The sequence below is a fragment of the Engystomops pustulosus genome, chromosome 5, assembly GCF_040894005.1.
Source record: "Engystomops pustulosus chromosome 5, aEngPut4.maternal, whole genome shotgun sequence".
Taxonomy (NCBI): Eukaryota; Metazoa; Chordata; class Amphibia; order Anura; family Leptodactylidae; genus Engystomops; species Engystomops pustulosus.
This window is the reverse complement of record NC_092415.1, coordinates 82,141,040-82,161,001: the sequence shown is the minus strand read 5'-3', so window position 1 is coordinate 82,161,001 and position 19,962 is coordinate 82,141,040. Positions and strand designations below refer to the sequence as shown.

The window sequence follows — 19,962 nt, the reverse complement described above, 5'->3', positions numbered from 1 at the left end:
CATTGAAAGCTATACACTGCATGGAACCGGAAGCAAAAGGCCATGTTCACTGTATGTACAGTAGAGAATCCCAGGCACTGACCAAGGCTGTTAGTGGCCAAACAATATTGCAGACACCCTCTGTATATAAAGAGAGAATACTACAGCCACTATGCCCAGGGGTCGCCACCAACCTAAATCTAGACCAGACTATAAGGCCACATCAGAGGTCATAAATGATTGTGTTTTTTTTTTACTGTACTTGGAGAACTTTGGATATGGTAGGTTTTTTATCAATGATTTGTGATTTGGAACCTTTGCCATGCAGAGAATATGCATGTAACACATGAGGAAATGTCTGCAGAGCTGCTGCAGATTTGTTGCAGAACCCAATACATGTTTCCTGAATCTAAACACTCAGCACAGTACACAGTATAAAAATGCTATGTTTTTACTAAATTACTTTTTATATAGATTTTATGCATAAACTGTAAAAGTTTAGCAAGAGCACATAGATATGGTTCAATCAGTAAAGAAAACAATGGTTTCTGGATCCTTTGGCCTGGAGAGTGTTCAGAAGAACAATGTCATACACTACATGCACAGGAACTTGAGGTTCACTTTAGCTAACCAGAATACTCTTATAAGCCTAAATTTACTTTACTCTAGAGAAGTGCAACTTTTGTGGTACAGAACAGTCACACTTTATAAAAATAAGTGCCTGGAGGTCAGCGGCATTTCTAATATGAGGTGAAAATACCATGGGAATGACTACTTCTATTGTACCACACAGATAATGGATATATTTAATTGGGCGTTGCTAGGGTGGTAAAAGATCCAGGGCATGGACCCCAATGCATCTGTATCGCACTTTCAGTAATGCCCACTCCTGTATATAACCCCCCACATTTGGTTGTGCCAATAACCACTTTACTGAGGGTATATATAGCTACAGACACACAGGAGAAATCCCTACTTGTTACATCCAGTGACTGCAGGTGACGTGTCCACTTTACCATTAGGCCCGGCATCACCATGCCTCCTCTTCAGCCACGTTTCTTTCCTGTGGAGTTCACTGCACAGACATCTTATGTTCTTCATTGTCCCGAAATCTTGGTTCTCTGAAGGTGCATTCACACGTTGCAGTTACAAATGAATCACAATCAGTTTTGAGGGGGTTTTAGGTGCAGTTTTGATATTTGAACAGGTGAACGACATTTGTGGAACAGGTTTCTCTTCAAAATCAAATTCACTCGGTTACTTCATGTCTTTCAGCTGTTAAATTAACAAAACTGCACCTAAAACCATCTCAAAACTAATTGTGATGCAGCTGATGCACCCTGAACGTGTTATCCTGCTGCTGTCCCTAACACGCTGCCAAAATACTGTAAGGCTGCGTTCACACTTTTGTCTTGCATTTAAACAAATATAAGACACTAGGTGCTTGTTATCGATCACATGCGTTTCACTGGAAACACTTGTGAGATCAAACCAAGGCCCGTCCCAGTGCCACGTGTGGACATGGCAAAAGAAATGTCCCCCACAGACCCCCAGTAATGTCCTCACACAGCCCCCAGTAATGTCACCCACACTCCCCCCCCCCCCCCCCGGTAATGTACTCCACACAAACCCCTGGTAATGTCCCCCACACAGACCCCTAATAATGTGCCCAAACAGCCCCCTGGTAATGTCCCCCACACAGCCGCCAGTAATGTTCCCCATCCACCCCAAGTAATGTCCCCCACATAGACCCCCAGTAATGTCCCCCACATAGCCCCCCCAGTAATGTCCCCCACATACTGTGGGTAGTAATATCCACCCGGAGGCTACAGGTCCTGCAGGAGAAAGCATCATCATGATCCTGAGGACACAGATCGGGATGAGAGAGTGGAGGAATGCCAGACAGCGAGACAAACTTCCTGCTGACCCGGGGAGATCCGGGGCTCTGGCCAAAAGGCGGGAAGTGGACTTTTATCTGCAGCCTGTCTTTAGCTGTCGGTATCTCTGTGGTGTCTGTAGATCACAGAGCCATATCTTTGATGAAATAAAAATCATGTGCTACAGAACAGAAGATAGGTACTTCTGTAGTGACAATAACCCTGCAAACACTAAACCTGACTAATCTCAAGTGAAAATAGGGTGAGAAGAGTCGTATTTGTCTGCTAGTGGTTTAGTGGGGTAAAAACTGGTGACAGGTTCTCTTTAATTGAATGCCTGTTTTTGTGTATATACAGTGTGTATACCCACTAGGGCCATTTACTGTTCTTCCAGACATTCTAAGCAGTTTATCATTATCCAGGTACTTCTCACTAGAATACATTTAGAAGTAGTAATTTTCTTACAGCTGGTTACAGTTCTGAAAGGGAGCTTTGGCTAATATCATGTGTTAAACTTTTTTGTTTTTAAAGACATTGCTGATTTCTAACCATTAACACTTTTACATGTAAAACCCAGTATCTGTGTAAGTCTGTACATAGCCTTTTATGAGAGCAGACATTTCCATTACTCACAATGATACCTTCTAAAAAGAAAATTCTCATAATGGGTTTTAGTTCATATGGTAATACAAATGTATAAATAACTGCATTATACATAATGCAGAATTTCCTTGTTTAATGTAAATCGATAGAATGTGTTACAGCATAAAATGCAAAGTAGGGCATCAACACACACACACACACATATATTATAATGCCTTTAAATTTTTCACTCTTTGTTTCATTGCAGCCAATTTGTAAGATTAAAAAAGATTTTTTTTTGCCAATTAATGTACACTCTACACCCCATCTTGACATTAGAAAACCAAAATGTAGATAGTTTTGCTAATTTATTAAACAAGAAAAACTGAAATACCACATACTCATAAGTATTCAGACCCTTTACTGTGACACTCATAATTAACACACTGCTGTCAATTTCCTTCTGATCCTCTTTGAGATGGTTCTACTGCTTCATTGGAGTTCAGCTCTGTTTAATTAAACTGATTAGACTTGATTAGGAAAGGCACACACCTGTCTATATAAGACCTCACAGCTCACAGTGCGTGTCATAGCACATGAGAATCATGAGGTCTAAGGAACTGCTCATGGAGCTCAGAGACAGAATTGTGGCAAGGCACAAATCTGGCCAAGGTTACCAAAGAATTTCTGCAGCAATCAAGGTTCCTAAGAGCAGAGTGGCCTACATAATCCTTTAACGGAAGAAGTTTGGGACAACCACAACTCTTCCTCAACCTGGCTGTCCAGCCAAACTAAGCAATTGTGGGAGAAGAGCCTTGATGAGAGAGAAAAAGAAGAACCCTAAGATCACTGTGGCTGAGCTCCAGAGATGCACTAGGGAGATGGGAGAGAGTTCCACAAAATCAGCAATCACTGCAGCCCTCCATCACTCGGGGCTTTATGGCAGAGTGTACCAATGGAAGCCTCTCATATGAAATATGACATATGAAAACCTGCATGCAGTTTGCATAAAAAACACATTAAGGACTCATGAGAAATAAGATTCTCTGGTCTGGTGAGATGAAGGTTGAACTTATTGGTGTTAATTCTAAGCAGTATGTGTGGAGAAAACCAGGCACTTGCCAAATACAATCCCAACAGTGAAACATGGTGGTGGCAACATCATGCTATGGGGGTGTTTTTCAGCTGCAGAGAGAGGACAACAAGTTGCAACTGAAGGAAAGAAGAATGCGGCCACGTACCAAGATATCAAAATCTCTTCCAGAGTGCTCTGGACCTCAGACTGGGCTGAATGTTCAGCTTCCAACAAGATGATGAAATAACAAAGCAGTGTCTTCAGAACAACTCTGTGACCATTCATGACTAGCCCAGCCAGAGCCCTGACCTCAACCCAATTGAGAATTGAAAATGGCTGTCCACCAACCTGAGCAAGACCAGCGTTATATTCCATGGTAAAGTTCAGACTGTAATCCTCCGCCTTTGCTGGGGAGCAGTGTATATAATTAATGAGGGTGCCCAGGGTGTATAATTATTACAGGACTCAGTATATATAATTCATTACGGTGCTCAGTGTGTATAGTTCATTAGGGGGAATGTCTCGGGGCTTGTGTACCTAATCATCTTCGAACATAGCCAAACCACAAAACTCTCAAAGAATCAGCCATACAGCTAAATGTGAATGTGGCCCCAATTAAAATTTTTCCCAAGGCCCCACTTTGCCTAAAACGGGCCCGGAATCTGTGGGAGAGGATCTGTAAGGAAGATTGGCAGAGGATCCCCAAATCCAGGGGTGTGAAACTAACACATTGTTGTCCATAAAGATGAAATCAGATCTCTGATTTCATCTTTATGGACAATGACTGGATTAATTAATGTTATTCAAGTAGCATGGTCTTCTCACTGTTCCATTCACAAAGTGTAGGGCAGGTACATATTGACTAGACTAACAACTGCCCTCACTGTAACTGTATTGCGCTCTCCTCAATGGCTCAGCTTCAACGGCCCAGAGGCCTACCAGTCCCATGTTGAGCATAAATGCTTCCTGGCAAATGCAAAACTATGCTAGCTGAGCCTGATGGTACCCGATGGTACAGGCCGTCTAAATTGCAGAAAATGCTGATGTCAATCAACATTGGGAGAGAAAAGAACCGGACCGCACATCCACACACTATTCAATGATCTATTGCTGGTAGGCTACATTTACAAAACAAACTCAAGGTCTTAGTTACATTTTGATCAAATTGTATGAGCCCATAACCACTATGCTATAGTGTGCAATGTTTGCTCATGTCAATGCTTTGGAATGGTCTGACATGACACTCATCATCTGGTTCCTCAGAGCATTGTTTACAATTAAGCAGTCATTAATGTGGGATGTGACTTAAGGACATCCACTTCTATGCTTTTCTGTGACTCTTACAGTCTCTGTGTTTCTCTGTTGCAACCTGCTGATGACACTTCTGTCTGAGAACAGAAGTACTGTTGTGAGGAACTGTTGTTAGTGGGTTACCCTTTTTATGGTATGCAGTTAAGTGTTAGGAACCAGGGGTAGGGGACCCACTGGACCATCGCGGACGATGACGTAAGCCGACAGCTGGGAGCGGTGTCTAAGTGCTACCCGGTTTTGACCAGAGCCCACCACAAAGCAGGTTGGACTTGCTGCGGTGTGGTACCACCATGTCGCTCCACAGGTGCGACTTTGTTCACGGTGGCGGCCAAGGTGAAGTACAGAGTCATAGAGCAGAAAAGTAGTAGGGGACAGGCAAGGGGTCAGGAAAGGCAGCACAGGATCATGGTCAGCAGTGGAGCAGAAGGTCAGGGTTGGTAACAGAAAGGCGGAGTCAGGAACGGAAACGAGGTCACAACAGGAATTCTAAACACAAGTGCAGGGCATAAGGAACAGCTTTCTTTAGGGCTTGAAGCACAAAAGTCTGGCAGGGGACACAGGAAAGAAGCGGGTATTTAACAGGAAACATAGTCCAATAATCGGCACGCTTGCAGGAGCACCTGTGACATTAAGCTCACCCAAAGAGAAAACCTTGCATCCCCTAATCAAAAAAAAAGCAACTCTGGAAATCAAGATCCAGCTATTCAAGAGCTGGGATACCCGCCTAATTAGAAATATCCCTTATTCGGGTCCCTACTCACTTCTTCACTAAGTAGGGAACTGCTTTGCTTGACAAGAAGTGAGTCTGGAGGTCATATAGATCTGTACATACTTTGCCAAAATGCAATCTCATCCCTTCTAAGGCCAGTTAACACACAAGCAAATGTGTCAAATTTGCTTTGAGTTCTGGACCGAATGACCGGCCCAAGCATTGAGCAGCCAGAACTAACCCAACATGTTGAGTTTAGGACCAGATACTCAGCGCTCGGGCCAGAGACATTCCGGAAAGCACATGCAGCTAGTGCTACTTATGAGACTCGCTCGTGTGAAACTGGCCTAATACTAGTTAACAATGCCTCAATAATACCTCTATACACATAGTACAGTACAGGCAGTCTCCGGGTTACATACAAGATAGGGTCTGTAGGTTTGTTCTTAAGTTGAATTTGTATGTAAGTCGGAACTGTATATTTCATTATTGTAATCCCATACAGAACTTTTTTGGTCTCTGTGACAATTGGATTTTAAAAATGTTGGGTTGTTATAAGAAACAAGATTAAGACTAATGCTTCATTACAGACACATTTGATAACTGTTATAGCTGTTTATTGTAACTTAGGACTAAAGTACAATAAATTACCAATATCCAGAGGTCCGTTTGTAACTAGGGGTCGTATGTAAGTCGAGTGTTCTTAAGTAGGGGACCGCCTGTAATTAATGTGATAAATACTACACTTCAGCTTGTATATCTTGTCCCCCATTGACATGTGAAATACAGCAGTGCAAGTGATAAGACAATAGATTGCATCAGAAGCACAGGCTTACAGGACGGCCGAGAGCTCCATATAGATAAATGCTCTGCTCACCCTAAGCGTTACTGTAATTTTCATTAAAGAGCTGAGATTTTATTCGGTTGTCATTAAATATTCATTAAAGAATAGTGTATAGTATAGGTTAAAACTTGAAAAAATAAGAGTTCAAAACACATCTGTGAATTACCTGTGGGAATAAGGCAGTCTTTCCAGTCGAAGTACCCAGCATAAATGCCAGGCTCCAGTGATCCAACTATGGGGTCTGCTTTAATCTCAATAAATTTTTCAAATAAATTTTGGTCCAGCTCCTTCAGAGATTCCATGCTGGTCTTTGAAAAGAACAACAAACAATTAATTCCCTTTTTATTTTTTGGGTTTCCTTTTAGAATATCATTTCAGTTTTACAGGCCTGTTGTCTGCATAGCAAATTGTTCTTCCTAGTGATGGCATTTAATATTCCATGCCATATAATAGAATGGAAGACAAAAATTCCAAATGCGGTGAATTCAAATTTTATTGTGAGCTCTGCTTTTACAGCTTTCACTGTGCTTTAAATGGAACCTCTTCTTTATTCTTTGGGTTAGTATGATCACAGGAATACCAAATATATATAGGCATTATTACGTCGTATCAGTTTTTTTTTATACTTCTGTGTATAAGTATCTGTAAGATCTAATTTTTGGGGGACGAGATGAAGTTTTCATTGCTACCATTTTGGGGGCTATATGACCTATTGATCACTTTTTGTTAAATGGTGAAAAAGTGTTGTTTCAGACATTTGGCCTCTATTTTTCGTTAAGGGATTCACCAACAGGAATAATTGGTTTTATATCTTGATAGGTTGGGACTTAGTTTATTTTGTTATGACTACTAGTAAAAAGGGGGTGATTTGAACTTTTAGGTTTTTTTTAAATATTATTTTTTACTATTTTACAGCCCCCTAGGATACATCAACCCTAGGGGTTCTAATAATTCCTACCATATACTGTAATACTACTGTATGGCAGTATTTGACAGTTTTGCTAGGCATCTGTAACAATGAGCCAATGGCACATTGTTACAGATCTGAATAAATGACAGGTCCTTTTAACTACCTCATGCAGTAAAGGAACGCTTAGCCGCTTCCTCCACTTTCTGTTGGTCTACTGAAACATTCAGATACCTGGGCACACGTATTTCTCCTAAATCTTCAGTCCTGTGTCTGCTCCATGCGACAAAATCAGTGGACTAATTAAAGGACCAGAAGCATTTTAATCATTTATTATATTGTTTGTCCACAACATTTTTCTGTTAAGGGGAGCTAAATTTTTAATTAAATATAAGCTTATATTTTAACGACTCATTTGAATATTAATTATGCTTTTTATTGGAATAACCCTTTAAGCAGTTTGAGTAAATCAGCTCTCTGTCTACTACAATACTAATAGCTGAGAGATAACCTGAGGAAGTGTCAAATGACTTGAATCTTTACAGATGCAGGCCCCAAGCACATGACCCTTACGGGACTTAGAGCTTCTAAGAACAGATGCCTTTTATTTTAAAATTCCAGAAAGGTGTGCATTTTTCCTCATGATTTTAAGTCAAACACAAGTAAAATAATTGATTTTTAATTAAACTTTTTAGATTTAACCTTTCATTTAAATGAAATAATTATACAATCCCAGCCAATGGCTGAATTCAGTACAAACTGAATTAAAGACATGACAGACAAAATTCAACAATTTCACAGTTAGACTATGCTGTAAAGAGGCATGAGTAAGGCCATGCACACAAACAAACATCTGTGGAAAAATATGACATCTTTGATCGCAGCCCTGATAGGTCATTAAAGATAACTAAAAGTACTAAGCTAACTTAAAACGTCACCCACTCTGACATTTTCATTCTTTGAAAAAAAAAAATCCCATCTATAACTCATAAAGGGGAACTAAAGTCACAGAGATTTAATTGATTCCATTTTTCTTTGATGATAACCATCTTAAGTGTAAAATGCTGACACGAAATACTGAGGGCAGGAAATGGATTACGGTAGTAGCGTTCACCTTGTTATTTGGAACTATCTACAGTATTAAGTGTGGGGATGAAGGACATAAGCATTTATATACTGCACTGCTAAATGGGCCAAATGCACTTACCGTACCTGGGCAAATTAAAGGTATATTTAAAGGCATATTCTCCTCTTGGGCATAACAATTGGGCACTTGATTAGCTATATGTACAATTCATGCACTGCCACTGCCTGCTACCTGCTTTAGCCTCGGGAATACCCCGCCAACTTAGAGAACAATCAGAAAAGAAGGAAGGGATGCATACTTATCCATGCTGTCCACTGTGCACAGATGTTGACTAAACACTGCATGTGTGGTCATATAAAAGTGCATAGGTGCAATACATCCTCAATGTGTGTATTAAGGTGCTGTGCAGAGTTGAAGGGAAGCAAGGGAAAAGTGCTCCAGGGCATGTTAATATAGACAGAGCCAGTGAGCTTGGAGGGGCTTTGGTGACGCCCCCAGAGCACTTTGAATAGTGCTCTTTGAATTTTTTTTTTTAATTTTATGAGTAAACAAAAGGAGTACAGCTACTATTAAACATATATTTCTATTTATGCTGTTGGGGTGAACCCAACAGTGTGAATAGTTAATAAAGTACAACAATATGTGTCAGATTTTATAAGCATAAAAGAGGCAGTAGACAAGTTTTCAGTTACAACTATGAGGAAAATGAATCTATAACTAGATATTGCTATTAGGCACCCTGCATACAAACATTTTATCCAACAGATAGCATACAGTCAAATGCAATTGAAAGTGCTCTTAGACCGCTGGTTTCCACTGTCCCATGTGTGCCTGAGCTACAGAGCAGGTTTGCTGTTACAGCAGTCTTTTCTACTGTTGCTTGCAGCCCCTGATATGCACACATTCCTTTTTACTACAGGTCAGCAAAAGAAACTTCTAGAGTGGCGATTCTTATTGGCCAAACCTGAAAACCTGCTCTACTAAGTATGTAGACCATCAACACTAAATACTCAACAGATACCATGACCACTGACATTGTACACAGGTTCTGAAAGAACTGTATAGGTGGCACCATAACAAACATGTCACTATTATATAAAGACACATTTTTTATTAAATGATTCTAATAGTAAACATTGTTTTGTGTGAAGTAAATATTTATTTATTGGAAAAGCCTCAATTCTATTTTGAAGAGGTATACGTGGGCTGTGTGAATAAAGCAGGCAATTCCCTAATTATTTGGTATATGACATTCACTAAAGTACACATGCTAATGTTATATTAATTAGGTCAATCTCAAAGTTAAAGGGATTTGTCAGTTATAGAAAATACTTTATATATGGCTGGGGGGTGGGGGGTTTTAAAAATAATAAAAAACTTATACTCACTTCTCTCCCCACTCCCATTCACTTGAGTCTCTGTTTGTATACAGAGGCCGGCAGGGCTGTCCAAACCACTGCCATATGCCTGTTACAGCATTAGTTAGGTGCGACAGGGGTCAGGATTGCATGACCAGTCTCGTTATAGAAACAGAGACAGTTATGGGCAGCACAAGTGAATGAGAGCATGGAGAGAAGTGAGTTTAAAGGGAACCTGTCACCAGGAGACCCATTTTTAGCACTCCCCCAGTCCCCACAGAGCATAGTACATACACTGCCAAAGTGTTTTTGTATAAAAAAAATTGGTTTTACAGAAAAAAAGATATGTTATATTGTACCTTTCATTAGCATCTGCTGTGTGACTAGGCAGTTGCCAAATGGGAGGGGCTGGAAAGGAGCAGTTCCCCCTCACCCTTGGGAAACATGTGACCTTTTCAAATATATGAAAACACCCATCACTGGGCTTAGCCCCCTGCTCCTCTACAGCCAATCCCGAGTGTGGGGAGTTATTCATGTATTTGAAAAGGTCACATGTTTATCAAAGGTGGAGGGGAACTGCTCCTTTCCAGCCCCTCCCATTTGGCAACTGCCTAGTCACACAGCAGATGCTAATGAAAGATACAATATAACATATCTTTTTTTCTGTAAAACCTATTTTTTATACAAAAACACTTTGGCAGTGTGTGTACTATGCTCTGTGGGGACTGGGGGAGTGCTAAAAATGGGTCTCCTGGTGACAGGTTCCCTTTAAGTCCTTTATTATTTTTCAAGTCCCCACAGCCATGTATAAAATGTTTTACATGCCTGGACAACCCTTTAATAGAAGTTTTGACATGATTACTACAACCCCTGCCAAAGTATTTTAAGGATACTATAATAAAGGGTGAGCAGTAGTTTAGATGGGACATACTTGGTGAAAACACATTTTATCCCTTTTTTAGGAATGAAAGGCAACCAAAAAACAATTCCTGCATTGCAAATTATCTTTTAATGGTTTTCGTTGTGCAGCATAACTAACATTATATTTTAATACTTTGAAGTTTAATGCACATAGCGATAGCAATTATGTACTGTACATTTACTTACATTGTATAATTTATTTATATGACAAATACATTTTTATACTTTTAAGTAACCCGACATACAAAGTCATTTATGCAATACTCTGCAAATCTTCTGCATTGCAGTACACTGGCATTGTAGCATACAGTGGGTGTGGAAAGTATTCAGATGCTTTTTAATAGTTTAGTTGGTAAGGTCAAAAAAGTTCTTTATTTTGCTCATTTATGTACACTCTGCACCCCATCTTGGCAGAAAAAACTGAAATGTAGAATTTTTTGCTAATTTATTAAAGAAGAAAAAATTGAAATATCACATGGTCACAATTATTCAGACCCTTTTTCTCAGTATTGAGTAGAAGCAGCTTTTGAGCTAGTACAGCAGTGGTTCTCAACCTGTGGGTCTCCTAAAGCCATTGGAGCCACAATTTTATAGCATTTTTTGGCACGCATACAATATTCTTGTACATGGTTTGGGGTCACCACAACATGAGGAACTGTATTGCGGGGTCACAGCATTAGAGAGGTTGAGAACCACTGTAGTACAGCCATGAGTCTGCTTGGAAATTATACAACAAGTTTCTCACACCTGGATTTGGGGATCCACTGCCATTTTTTTATTGCAGATCCTCCACAGTGTCCTCAGGTTGGGGAAGGGGTGAATGTTTCTGGACAGCCATTTCCGAGTCTCTCCACAGATGCTCAAATGTGTTTAGGTCAGGGCTCTGACTGGTCAAGAATGGTCCCAGAGTTGTTCTGAAACCACTGCAGTGTGCTTAGGGTCATTGTCTTGTTGGAAGGTGTACCATCAGCCCAATCTGAGGTCCAGAGCACAGTCGACCTGTCCCTACAGTTGAAAAACACCCCCCATAGCATAATGCTGCCACCACGTTTTATTGTTGGGATCGTTTTTGTCAGATAATGAGCAGTGCCTGGTTCACTCTTCATCTCATCAGGCCGGAGAATCTTATTCTCATAGTCTGAGAGTCCTTCATGTGTTTTTTTGCAAACTGTATGCAGGCTTTCATATGTCTTGCACTGAGGAGAGGCTTCCATTGCCATAAAGCCCCGACTGGTGGAGGGCTGGTCAGCCAGGTCGAGAAAGAGTCACCACTGGAGGCCACTGTGCACTTAGGAACTATGAATGTTGTAACCTTGGCCAGATTTGTGCCTTGCCACAATTCTTTCTCTGAGCTCCTTGGGCAGTTCCTTAGACCTCATGATTCTCATGCAGTCTGACATGCGGTCTTATATAGACAGCTGCATCCTTTTCCTAATCAAGTTCAATGAATTTAATTAAACAGCTGTACTCCAATGAAGGTGTAGAACCATCTCAAGGATAATCAGAAGAAAATGGACAGCATGCGAGTTAAATATGAGTGTTACAGCAAAGGGTCTGAATACTTATGACCTTGTGATATTTCAGTTTTTCTTGTTTAATAAATTAGCAAAAATATCTATATTTCAGTTTTTTTCTGTCAAAATGGGGTGCAAGGTGTACACAAAAAAAGACTTTCGGTACCCATTGTTTGCCTATTATGGCCTGTAACTGACAAGGCATCCTTTACATGACAGCACTGGGGCTTTGAGTTTTTAGGTTGTTCATTTCAGTGTCTGTTATTAACATTCAGAACACTGTTAGTGAATTACATTAACTTAAATGGATGTAAAACACTGATATAGTAAAAAAAAAAATTTAAGAAAGAAAAAAGAAAAAGGATACCTTTGTTATGTTCTCTATTCCTTGGAATCCATGTTTCTCAAAATGGTCAGCGATGTTCAGCAAAGTATGTCGTTCCAAATAATTGCAATTGCTCAGAACAATTAAAAGCTTTTTCTCCTGAAATGAGAACATAAAACAAAGTAGAAATAGCTTTATAATATTGTTAACAATGTACAGCATCATTTATATGAGAACTCAGAAAACAGCCATATAACCTTTCGTATAACCTATTAAAGGGAACCTGTCACCAGGAGACCCATTTTTAGCACTCCCCCAGTCCCCACAGAGCATAGTACATACACTGCCAAAGTGTTTTTGTATTAAAAATTGATTTTACAGAAAAAAAGATATGTTATATTGTACCTTTCATTAGCATCTGCTGTGTGACTAGGCAGTTGCCAAATGGGAGGGGCTGGAAAGGAGCAGTCCCCCCCACCTTTGGGGAACAGCTTCTCCATGTGACCTTTTCAAATATATGAAAACACCCATCACTGAGCTTAGCGACGCCCCCTGCTCCTCTACAGCCAATCCCAAGTGAGGGGAGTTATTCATATATTTGAAAAGGTCACATGTTTCCCGAGGGTGGGGGGGGCTGCTCCTTTCCAGCCCCTCCCAATTGGCAACTGCCTAGTCACACAGCAGATGCTAATGAAAGGTACAATATAACATATCTTTTTTTCTGTAAAACCTATTTTTTAATACAAAAACACTTTGGCAGTGTATGTACTATGCTCTGTGGGGACTGGGGGAGTGCTAAAAAAGGGTCTCCTGTTGACAGGTTCCCTTTAACACTTTCATTCATTTTGCTACCATAAGTACTTGTAATCACAAAATTACAAGGGAACAAATTTTGAAGTAATAAAATGGTGGGAGACACGGATTCTAGCTTCATTTAGACTCCATATGTAACAAGAGCTTAGTCTTTTTTTATCAGACTCCATACTAAAATAGATTAACTTATCTCCTATGATCATTCCTGAAAATAGGTTCTGCAGAATTTAAAGGAAACCTACCATTTGATTTGATGCGTTATGAAGCAAACATACCTTGAGACTTCTGTAGCTACAATGATGCAGGACCATATCTTGTTTAATCCCTGAGCTGACTGGTTTTGCTGCTAAAACAATTATAAAATTATGATAATGAAGCTGTGTCTCTCCTTTGCTTGGGCTCAGCGCTTTTCCTAGCACATTAGGCACTCCCCTTGAGAAAGCTACTAGCGAAACACGTGTCAGGGTTGCACAGTCTGTGCCTGTTCAATCGGTATGGTAACTATACTTTAGGGCAGGGGTCCCCAAACTACGGCCCGCGGGCCACATGCGGCCCGCTGACCGTTTCCATGCGGCCCCCGTCGCATCGGACCGCAGACTTCGGCAGTCGGGCAGGGGCCTCCGTCCTTCCGGACAGGAAGCTCCTGCCAGCCACAGTATAGTGCTCGATGCGGTCGGAATCGGCCGCTCGAGCACTACTACTGCAGGTGGAGCGATGTGGCCGGAAGACAACCCCGGCGCACATCGCTCCTTGAACCTGCATGCGCGGCCGCGTGATGACGTCATCACGCGGCCGCGCACCTTTTCCTGTCCGACAGCCGCATGAAGAAAGAGGACGCGGGAGCCAGAGGTAAGTATAGCATTTTTTAATAGAAGTTAAAACATTGTGCCGGTTGGGGGCCCTAATAATGAAACAATTCATGGTGGGTGGGGGGTCATATAACTAATGGTGGGTGGGGGGGAACATAAAATAATTAATGGTGGCCGGGGTGGGGGGGCATATAAAATAACTAATGGTGGGTGGGGGGGCATATAAAATAACTAATGGTTGGTGGGTGGGGGGCATATAAAATAACTAATGGTGGGTGGGGGGGCATATAAAATAACTAATGGTGGGTGGGGGGGACATATAAAATAACTAATGGTGGGTGGGGGGGGGGGCATATAAAATAACTAATGGTGGGTGGGGGGGCATATAAAATAACTAATGGTGGGTGGGGGGGCATATAAAATAACTAATGGTGGGTGGGGGGCATATAAAATAACTAATGGTGGGTGGGGGGGCATATAAAATAACTAATGGTGGGTGGGGGGGCATATAAAATAACTAATGGTGGGTGGGGGGGCACATAAAATAACTAATGTTGGGTGGGGGGCACATAAAATAACTAATGGTGGAGGGGCAGCATAGGAAATAATTAATTTTAAGGGACAGTCCAGTAATTAATAGGGGGGGGGCAGCATATTTAATAATTTATTGACCCAATTAATTAATTCAATATATAAAATAGTTCACAAGGGGGTGCAGCATATTAAATAATTAATTGGGGTGGGGGCAGTGTATTACAGATGCGGTCACATGTACCGCTTTTTATCCGGCCCTCCAACGGTCTGAGAGAGACAATGAACGGCCCCCTATGTAAAAAGTTTGGGGACCCCTGCTTTAGGGTCTTATTTTCTTTATTACTACAGGCTCTTTTATAATCCATGGTTTCCTATTTACATTGCTACCTTTTTGCTACTTTCTGTTCCATACCTGTATTTCATGTATCTCTTCAGGCTTTTTATTGCCTCTATAATTGTAAGGCACTCACTGTTTTTAACAATTGTTCCTATTGTTTTGTCTTCATATATTGGCTTTATATATGTGAAATAAAATTTATAGTCTTATATGTTGAAATTGTGCAAACATAATTCCATTTATATTTAATGGGTTGTCCAGGATTTGGGAAAAAGCTATATATGCCTGGAAGGAGGGCTATAAAAACAATAAACATCTTATACTCACCTCCTCCCTGCTCCCATTCACCTGCAGCAGAGTTTGTCACGATCTGTCTCTGCTTGTTTACAGAGGACATTGGTGCTGTCCCAACCACTGCGGTGCACCTGCTACAGCAGCAAACTAACGCTCCAGTAGGCACGTGGCTGTGGGTAGAATGGCACTGACGGCCTCTGTATACAAACAGAAGCAGGCCGTGGGAAAATAGCATTGCCAGAGGTGGCGAGTATAAGATAATTACTGTTTTTATTCTAACCCCCAGCCATACAGAGACAGTCCCCGACTTAAGGACACTCGACTTACAGATGGACCTCTCTGTCCACTGTGATCTCTGGTGAAGCTCTCTGGAAGCTTTACTTTACTCCCCGCCTGCAATGATCACCTGTATTGTGTCTGTAATGAAGTTTTATTTATAACCCTTTTTCCCATGACATGATAAAATTGTGAAAATCCAATTGTCATAGGGACAAAAAAATTTTGTCTGGAGCCAAAATTATAAAATACACCAGTTCCGACTTAGCATACATATTAAACTTAAGGGGGTTTTCCCCACAAGAAAACTCATATCTCAACCCCTTGTGATGTTTACATAATAAAGATCATTTTAACCCTTTTAACCAATTTGACTCCATTTTATTGGCTGGGGTGGGTGCCTCTAAGCAGACACATTATGATCCATCTAGTTCTGTGAGCTGACAGTGTGGTTAGATTATCAGGGTACAGGGTTTATCTACACTGTCATTTAGCTTCTGAACATTGTACTAGTATCTGACACATAGAAAGAGAGATGGGACAGATCAGAGATGACGAGATACATGAGATGCCTATTACACACGGTCAGATCTGCTACATTTCTGTTCTCCCTCCCCATACAAAGAACTTATCTGCGTGTAGCTTGCAGCTTCTCTCTCCACACAATGTGTTGTTTGCTGGCAGGAAATGAGTGAGTGTCTGTGAGCTCCGTCCTGAACTGCAGGTGGTGGGGCTGAGAAACTCAGCTCCAGGCTGTCACACAGAAATCCAAGAGAATGTCCCCAATCCCAAGTCAGAAGTTACAGGGTTGTGTCTAGGGGTAACTGGAATTTTGTACACCAGGACTGATAGAGACAGATTGTAGAAAGTGATAGAGAAAAGTGACGGGATCTAGAACTGCTCTATTTCAACAGCTTCTTGCTGTGGTTTTGCATTGGGTAAGAACAACAGGGGTAACACCTTTGAAGGACAAATGTAGAGATTATTGTATCCCGACACACTAAAAACTGCAAATAAATAACGTACGGATGATATTGTGGGCTCTTCATTAAGACTTCTGAATAAGTCAGGAGATGAAATATCCGCGGATACACTAAGAAATAAAAAAATATATATTAACAATCCATGAAAACAACAAGCACCAAATAACCCTCACTGCTTGGTTAGAAGGATCTCGTGACTATAATGCTGTTTTCTAAAACTTGTTTACAAGTAATTTGCAGGTTTATCACTAAAATACGCTGAATGCATTAAACTATGTCTATTTTACCTGGTATTCCGGAAAATTTACTTTTCTTTCTTTACTTTCCTAGTAGACACGTCAAACAGTTTAATGTGGTTACATACTAATGTGCTAACTCCTATCATGGTAACACAATGTATTTTGTGTGTGATGGGTTTATAGAAGTTTTGCACATAAATCACAATATTATGGTGGCTGTGGTTTTTACTAGAATTTGATAAATATAGCAGTATTTTCCAAGCTAATAATTGCTTGAATAGGATTTTTTCTACAGGTAATTAGCAATGCCTTATTACAGAGATTATGAAAAGAATAAATCCTTATAATGATGTATTTATAGATATTGGCTATAGCAGCGTAATCTAATCCATTTTATTATTCTACATTTTTATTTATATCTACAATGATTTCTTTCTGTTGGGATTAGATTAACTTTATTTATCCCAAAAGGGAAATTGTTTCGCAGTAATGTACATAGAAACACTCATAAGACACAATAAAAAACAACAACACATATTTTACATAATATTATAATAATAATTTGTAAAAATTGTTTAAAAAAACGGCAGATGGAAGAAAGAACATGCGATAACATTCCCTACAAGGCTTCACTTACATAAATCTTTTGCTAGGATAGTTTACTGTATGCTATACGTTTTATACCCACACACATATAATACTGAAAAAGGCTGAAGGTCAAGAGGTGAAATGTATATCTCTGTGCCTTGGTTACTAATCCACTGGAGTGCTGCTTGTTTTTTTTGAATATATAAACATATATTTTGTGCTGTACTGATGACACACTGCTCCTAATACTCTGTGCTGTACTGATGATACATTGCCCCTAATACTCTGTGCTGTACTGATGACACACTGCCTCTAATATTCTTTGCTGTACTGATTACACACTGCCCCTAATACTCTGTGCTGTACTGATGATACATTGCCCCTAATACTCTGTGCTGCACTGATTACATACTGCCCCTAATACTCTGTGCTGTACTGATGATACATTGCCCCTAATACTCTGTGCTGTACATTATGCATCTGTAGACCACAATAAGTACCGTATATACTTGTGTATACGCTTTTACCACAAAAACCTGGTTAAACCTATATTTTTTTTTACTTGAGTATAAGCCGAGTTTGGGTTTTCAGCATATTTTTTTGTGCAGAAAAACTAGGCTTATACTCGAGTATATATGGTAATATTCTCATGGTGGTACTTGACACCAGCTTTAAATAGTGTTGCACCATTGCATCAAAATAGCTTTGGGAATTGGGAACCATTAAAGTGCTTTTCGGAAATCTGCTTGGAACTTAAAAGTTAAATGAAAGCAGTAAATCAAGCAATGTTTAGTAACTTACTGCATTGTATCCACATCTCCTTCCGGTTTGTTACTGAGATACTCCAGGGTAGATATGAAAGCCTAGTTGTAACAAAATAAAAAAGGAGACTATATCTATTTATATCAATAAGAGGGAAGAAAATATACGAGCATAAACATAGAAAAATTAAACTTTTATTTCACAATGGAGCATCTTGCAGCACATAACCACTTATTCTTATTCTAAATGGGAGTAATGGATTAAATTAAAGGAGCTGGTCGTTTTACTAAGTTTTTTGTAATGTGGGGGCAGGGTATTAGGAAATTTACCAATATACATCTCTTAAATGTTCTGCACTGCTTCTTGAAATGTAAAGTCAAACCCCCATCTTCACAAATGTCTTTTACCTCATCATCTGACATTTACTTTCATAAAATGGTGGAGATGGATGGACAGTTTGAATTCTGTCTCATGACAGTCACTGTCAACGTGTATTGTAGACATCGGGTATCCTGTAACTCCATTTATCAATCAACTTCTTCTTCCAAAACTTATCCTTAGTCACTGCCCAAGCTTAATACAGTGGAGTGACAGTAATGAGACCAAGTACTATGATAAGGTCTTGGAAAGTTGGAGCATGACAGCTCATGAGGTAAAAGACATTTCCAAGCCAGGGGATTTGTTTAATTTAATAGATGTATATTGGTAAGTTTCTATTTTCCTGCCCCAACCCCCCCTACACATGTATGTTTTGTTTTAAAGAATAATTATATTACTGTACATGGTTAATGAGGAACAATATATACTGTATGTATGTTGGACATCACATTATACACTCGTTATGTGGTATTTCACTTGTAATTATTGGATATAAAGTACCGTATATACTTGAGTATAAGCCGACCCGAGCATAAGCCAAGACCCCTAATTTCAATACAAAAAAACCCTGGGAAAACCTATTGACTCGAGTATAAGCCGAGGGTGGGAAATGCATTGGTCACAGCCCCCTGGGGTATATAGCCTGCCAGCCCCTGTAGTATACAGCCTGCCCAGCCCCTGCAGTATTACAGCCTGCCCAGCCCCTGCAGTATTAAAGCCTGGCCAGCCCCTGCAGTATTAAAGCCTGCCCAGCCCCTGCAGTATTAAAGCCTGCCCAGCCCCTGCAGTATTAAAGCCTGCCCAGCCCCTGCAGTATTAAAGCCTGCCCAGCCCCTGCAGTATTAAAGCCTGCCCAGCCTCTGCAGTATTACAGCCTGCCCAGCCTCTGCAGTATTACAGCCTGCCCAGCCTCTGCAGTATTACAGCCTGCCCAGCCTCTGCAGTATTACCGCCTGCCCAGCCCCTGCAGTATTACCGCCTGCCCAGCCCCTGCAGTATTACAGCCTGCCCAGCCTCTGCAGTATTACAGCCTGCTTAGCCCCTGTAGTCGGAAAAAAAAATAACACTGTACTCACCTTTCCGACGCCACCCGGAAGTCTTTTTCTGTATCCGATGCGTGCCTCCTTGGGTCCTTCGGTCTTTTTCGGATTCTACCACGCCTCTTCGAGGCGTTATGCTCCTCTTTGGGTCATCACGCTCATCCGGCACACAGAATAACGTCAGCCACTTGCCAACGTCACTGTTTTTGAGCCACTGGCATCGCGAGGGGACCCGAAGAGGAGCAGAACTTCCCGAAGAGGAGCCGAAGAACCCAAAAAGTATCCAAAGGACCCGAGGCAGCACCGGAGCATCGAAACAGGCATAGGACATACGGGTGACGTCGGAAAGGTGATTTTTTATTTTTTTCTTGACTCGAGTATAAGCCGAATTAGGGTTTTTGAGCACAAATTTTGTGCTGA

The 19,962-nt window shown here is 40.7% G+C and overlaps 1 protein-coding gene across 3 annotated transcripts in view; it reads right to left on the bottom strand.

Moving 5' to 3' along the window:
* The window catches only part of EXOC2 (exocyst complex component 2), a 113,336-nt gene that overhangs the window by 21,401 nt on the left and 71,973 nt on the right, over positions 1–19,962 (bottom strand). For 2 of the 3 annotated variants that reach the window (XM_072152478.1, XM_072152479.1), the window contains exons 19-22: positions 18,164–18,225; positions 16,579–16,645; positions 12,532–12,648; positions 6,544–6,685 (exon numbers count right to left, since the gene is read on the bottom strand). In XM_072152478.1, coding sequence (XP_072008579.1) covers positions 6,544–6,685; positions 12,532–12,648; positions 16,579–16,645; positions 18,164–18,225 — 388 coding nt within the window. Of the gene's footprint in view, positions 1–6,543; positions 6,686–12,531; positions 12,649–13,577; positions 13,649–16,578; positions 16,646–18,163; positions 18,226–19,962 lie in introns of those variants that run through there. The other variant, XR_011855760.1, reaches the window with a different exon arrangement.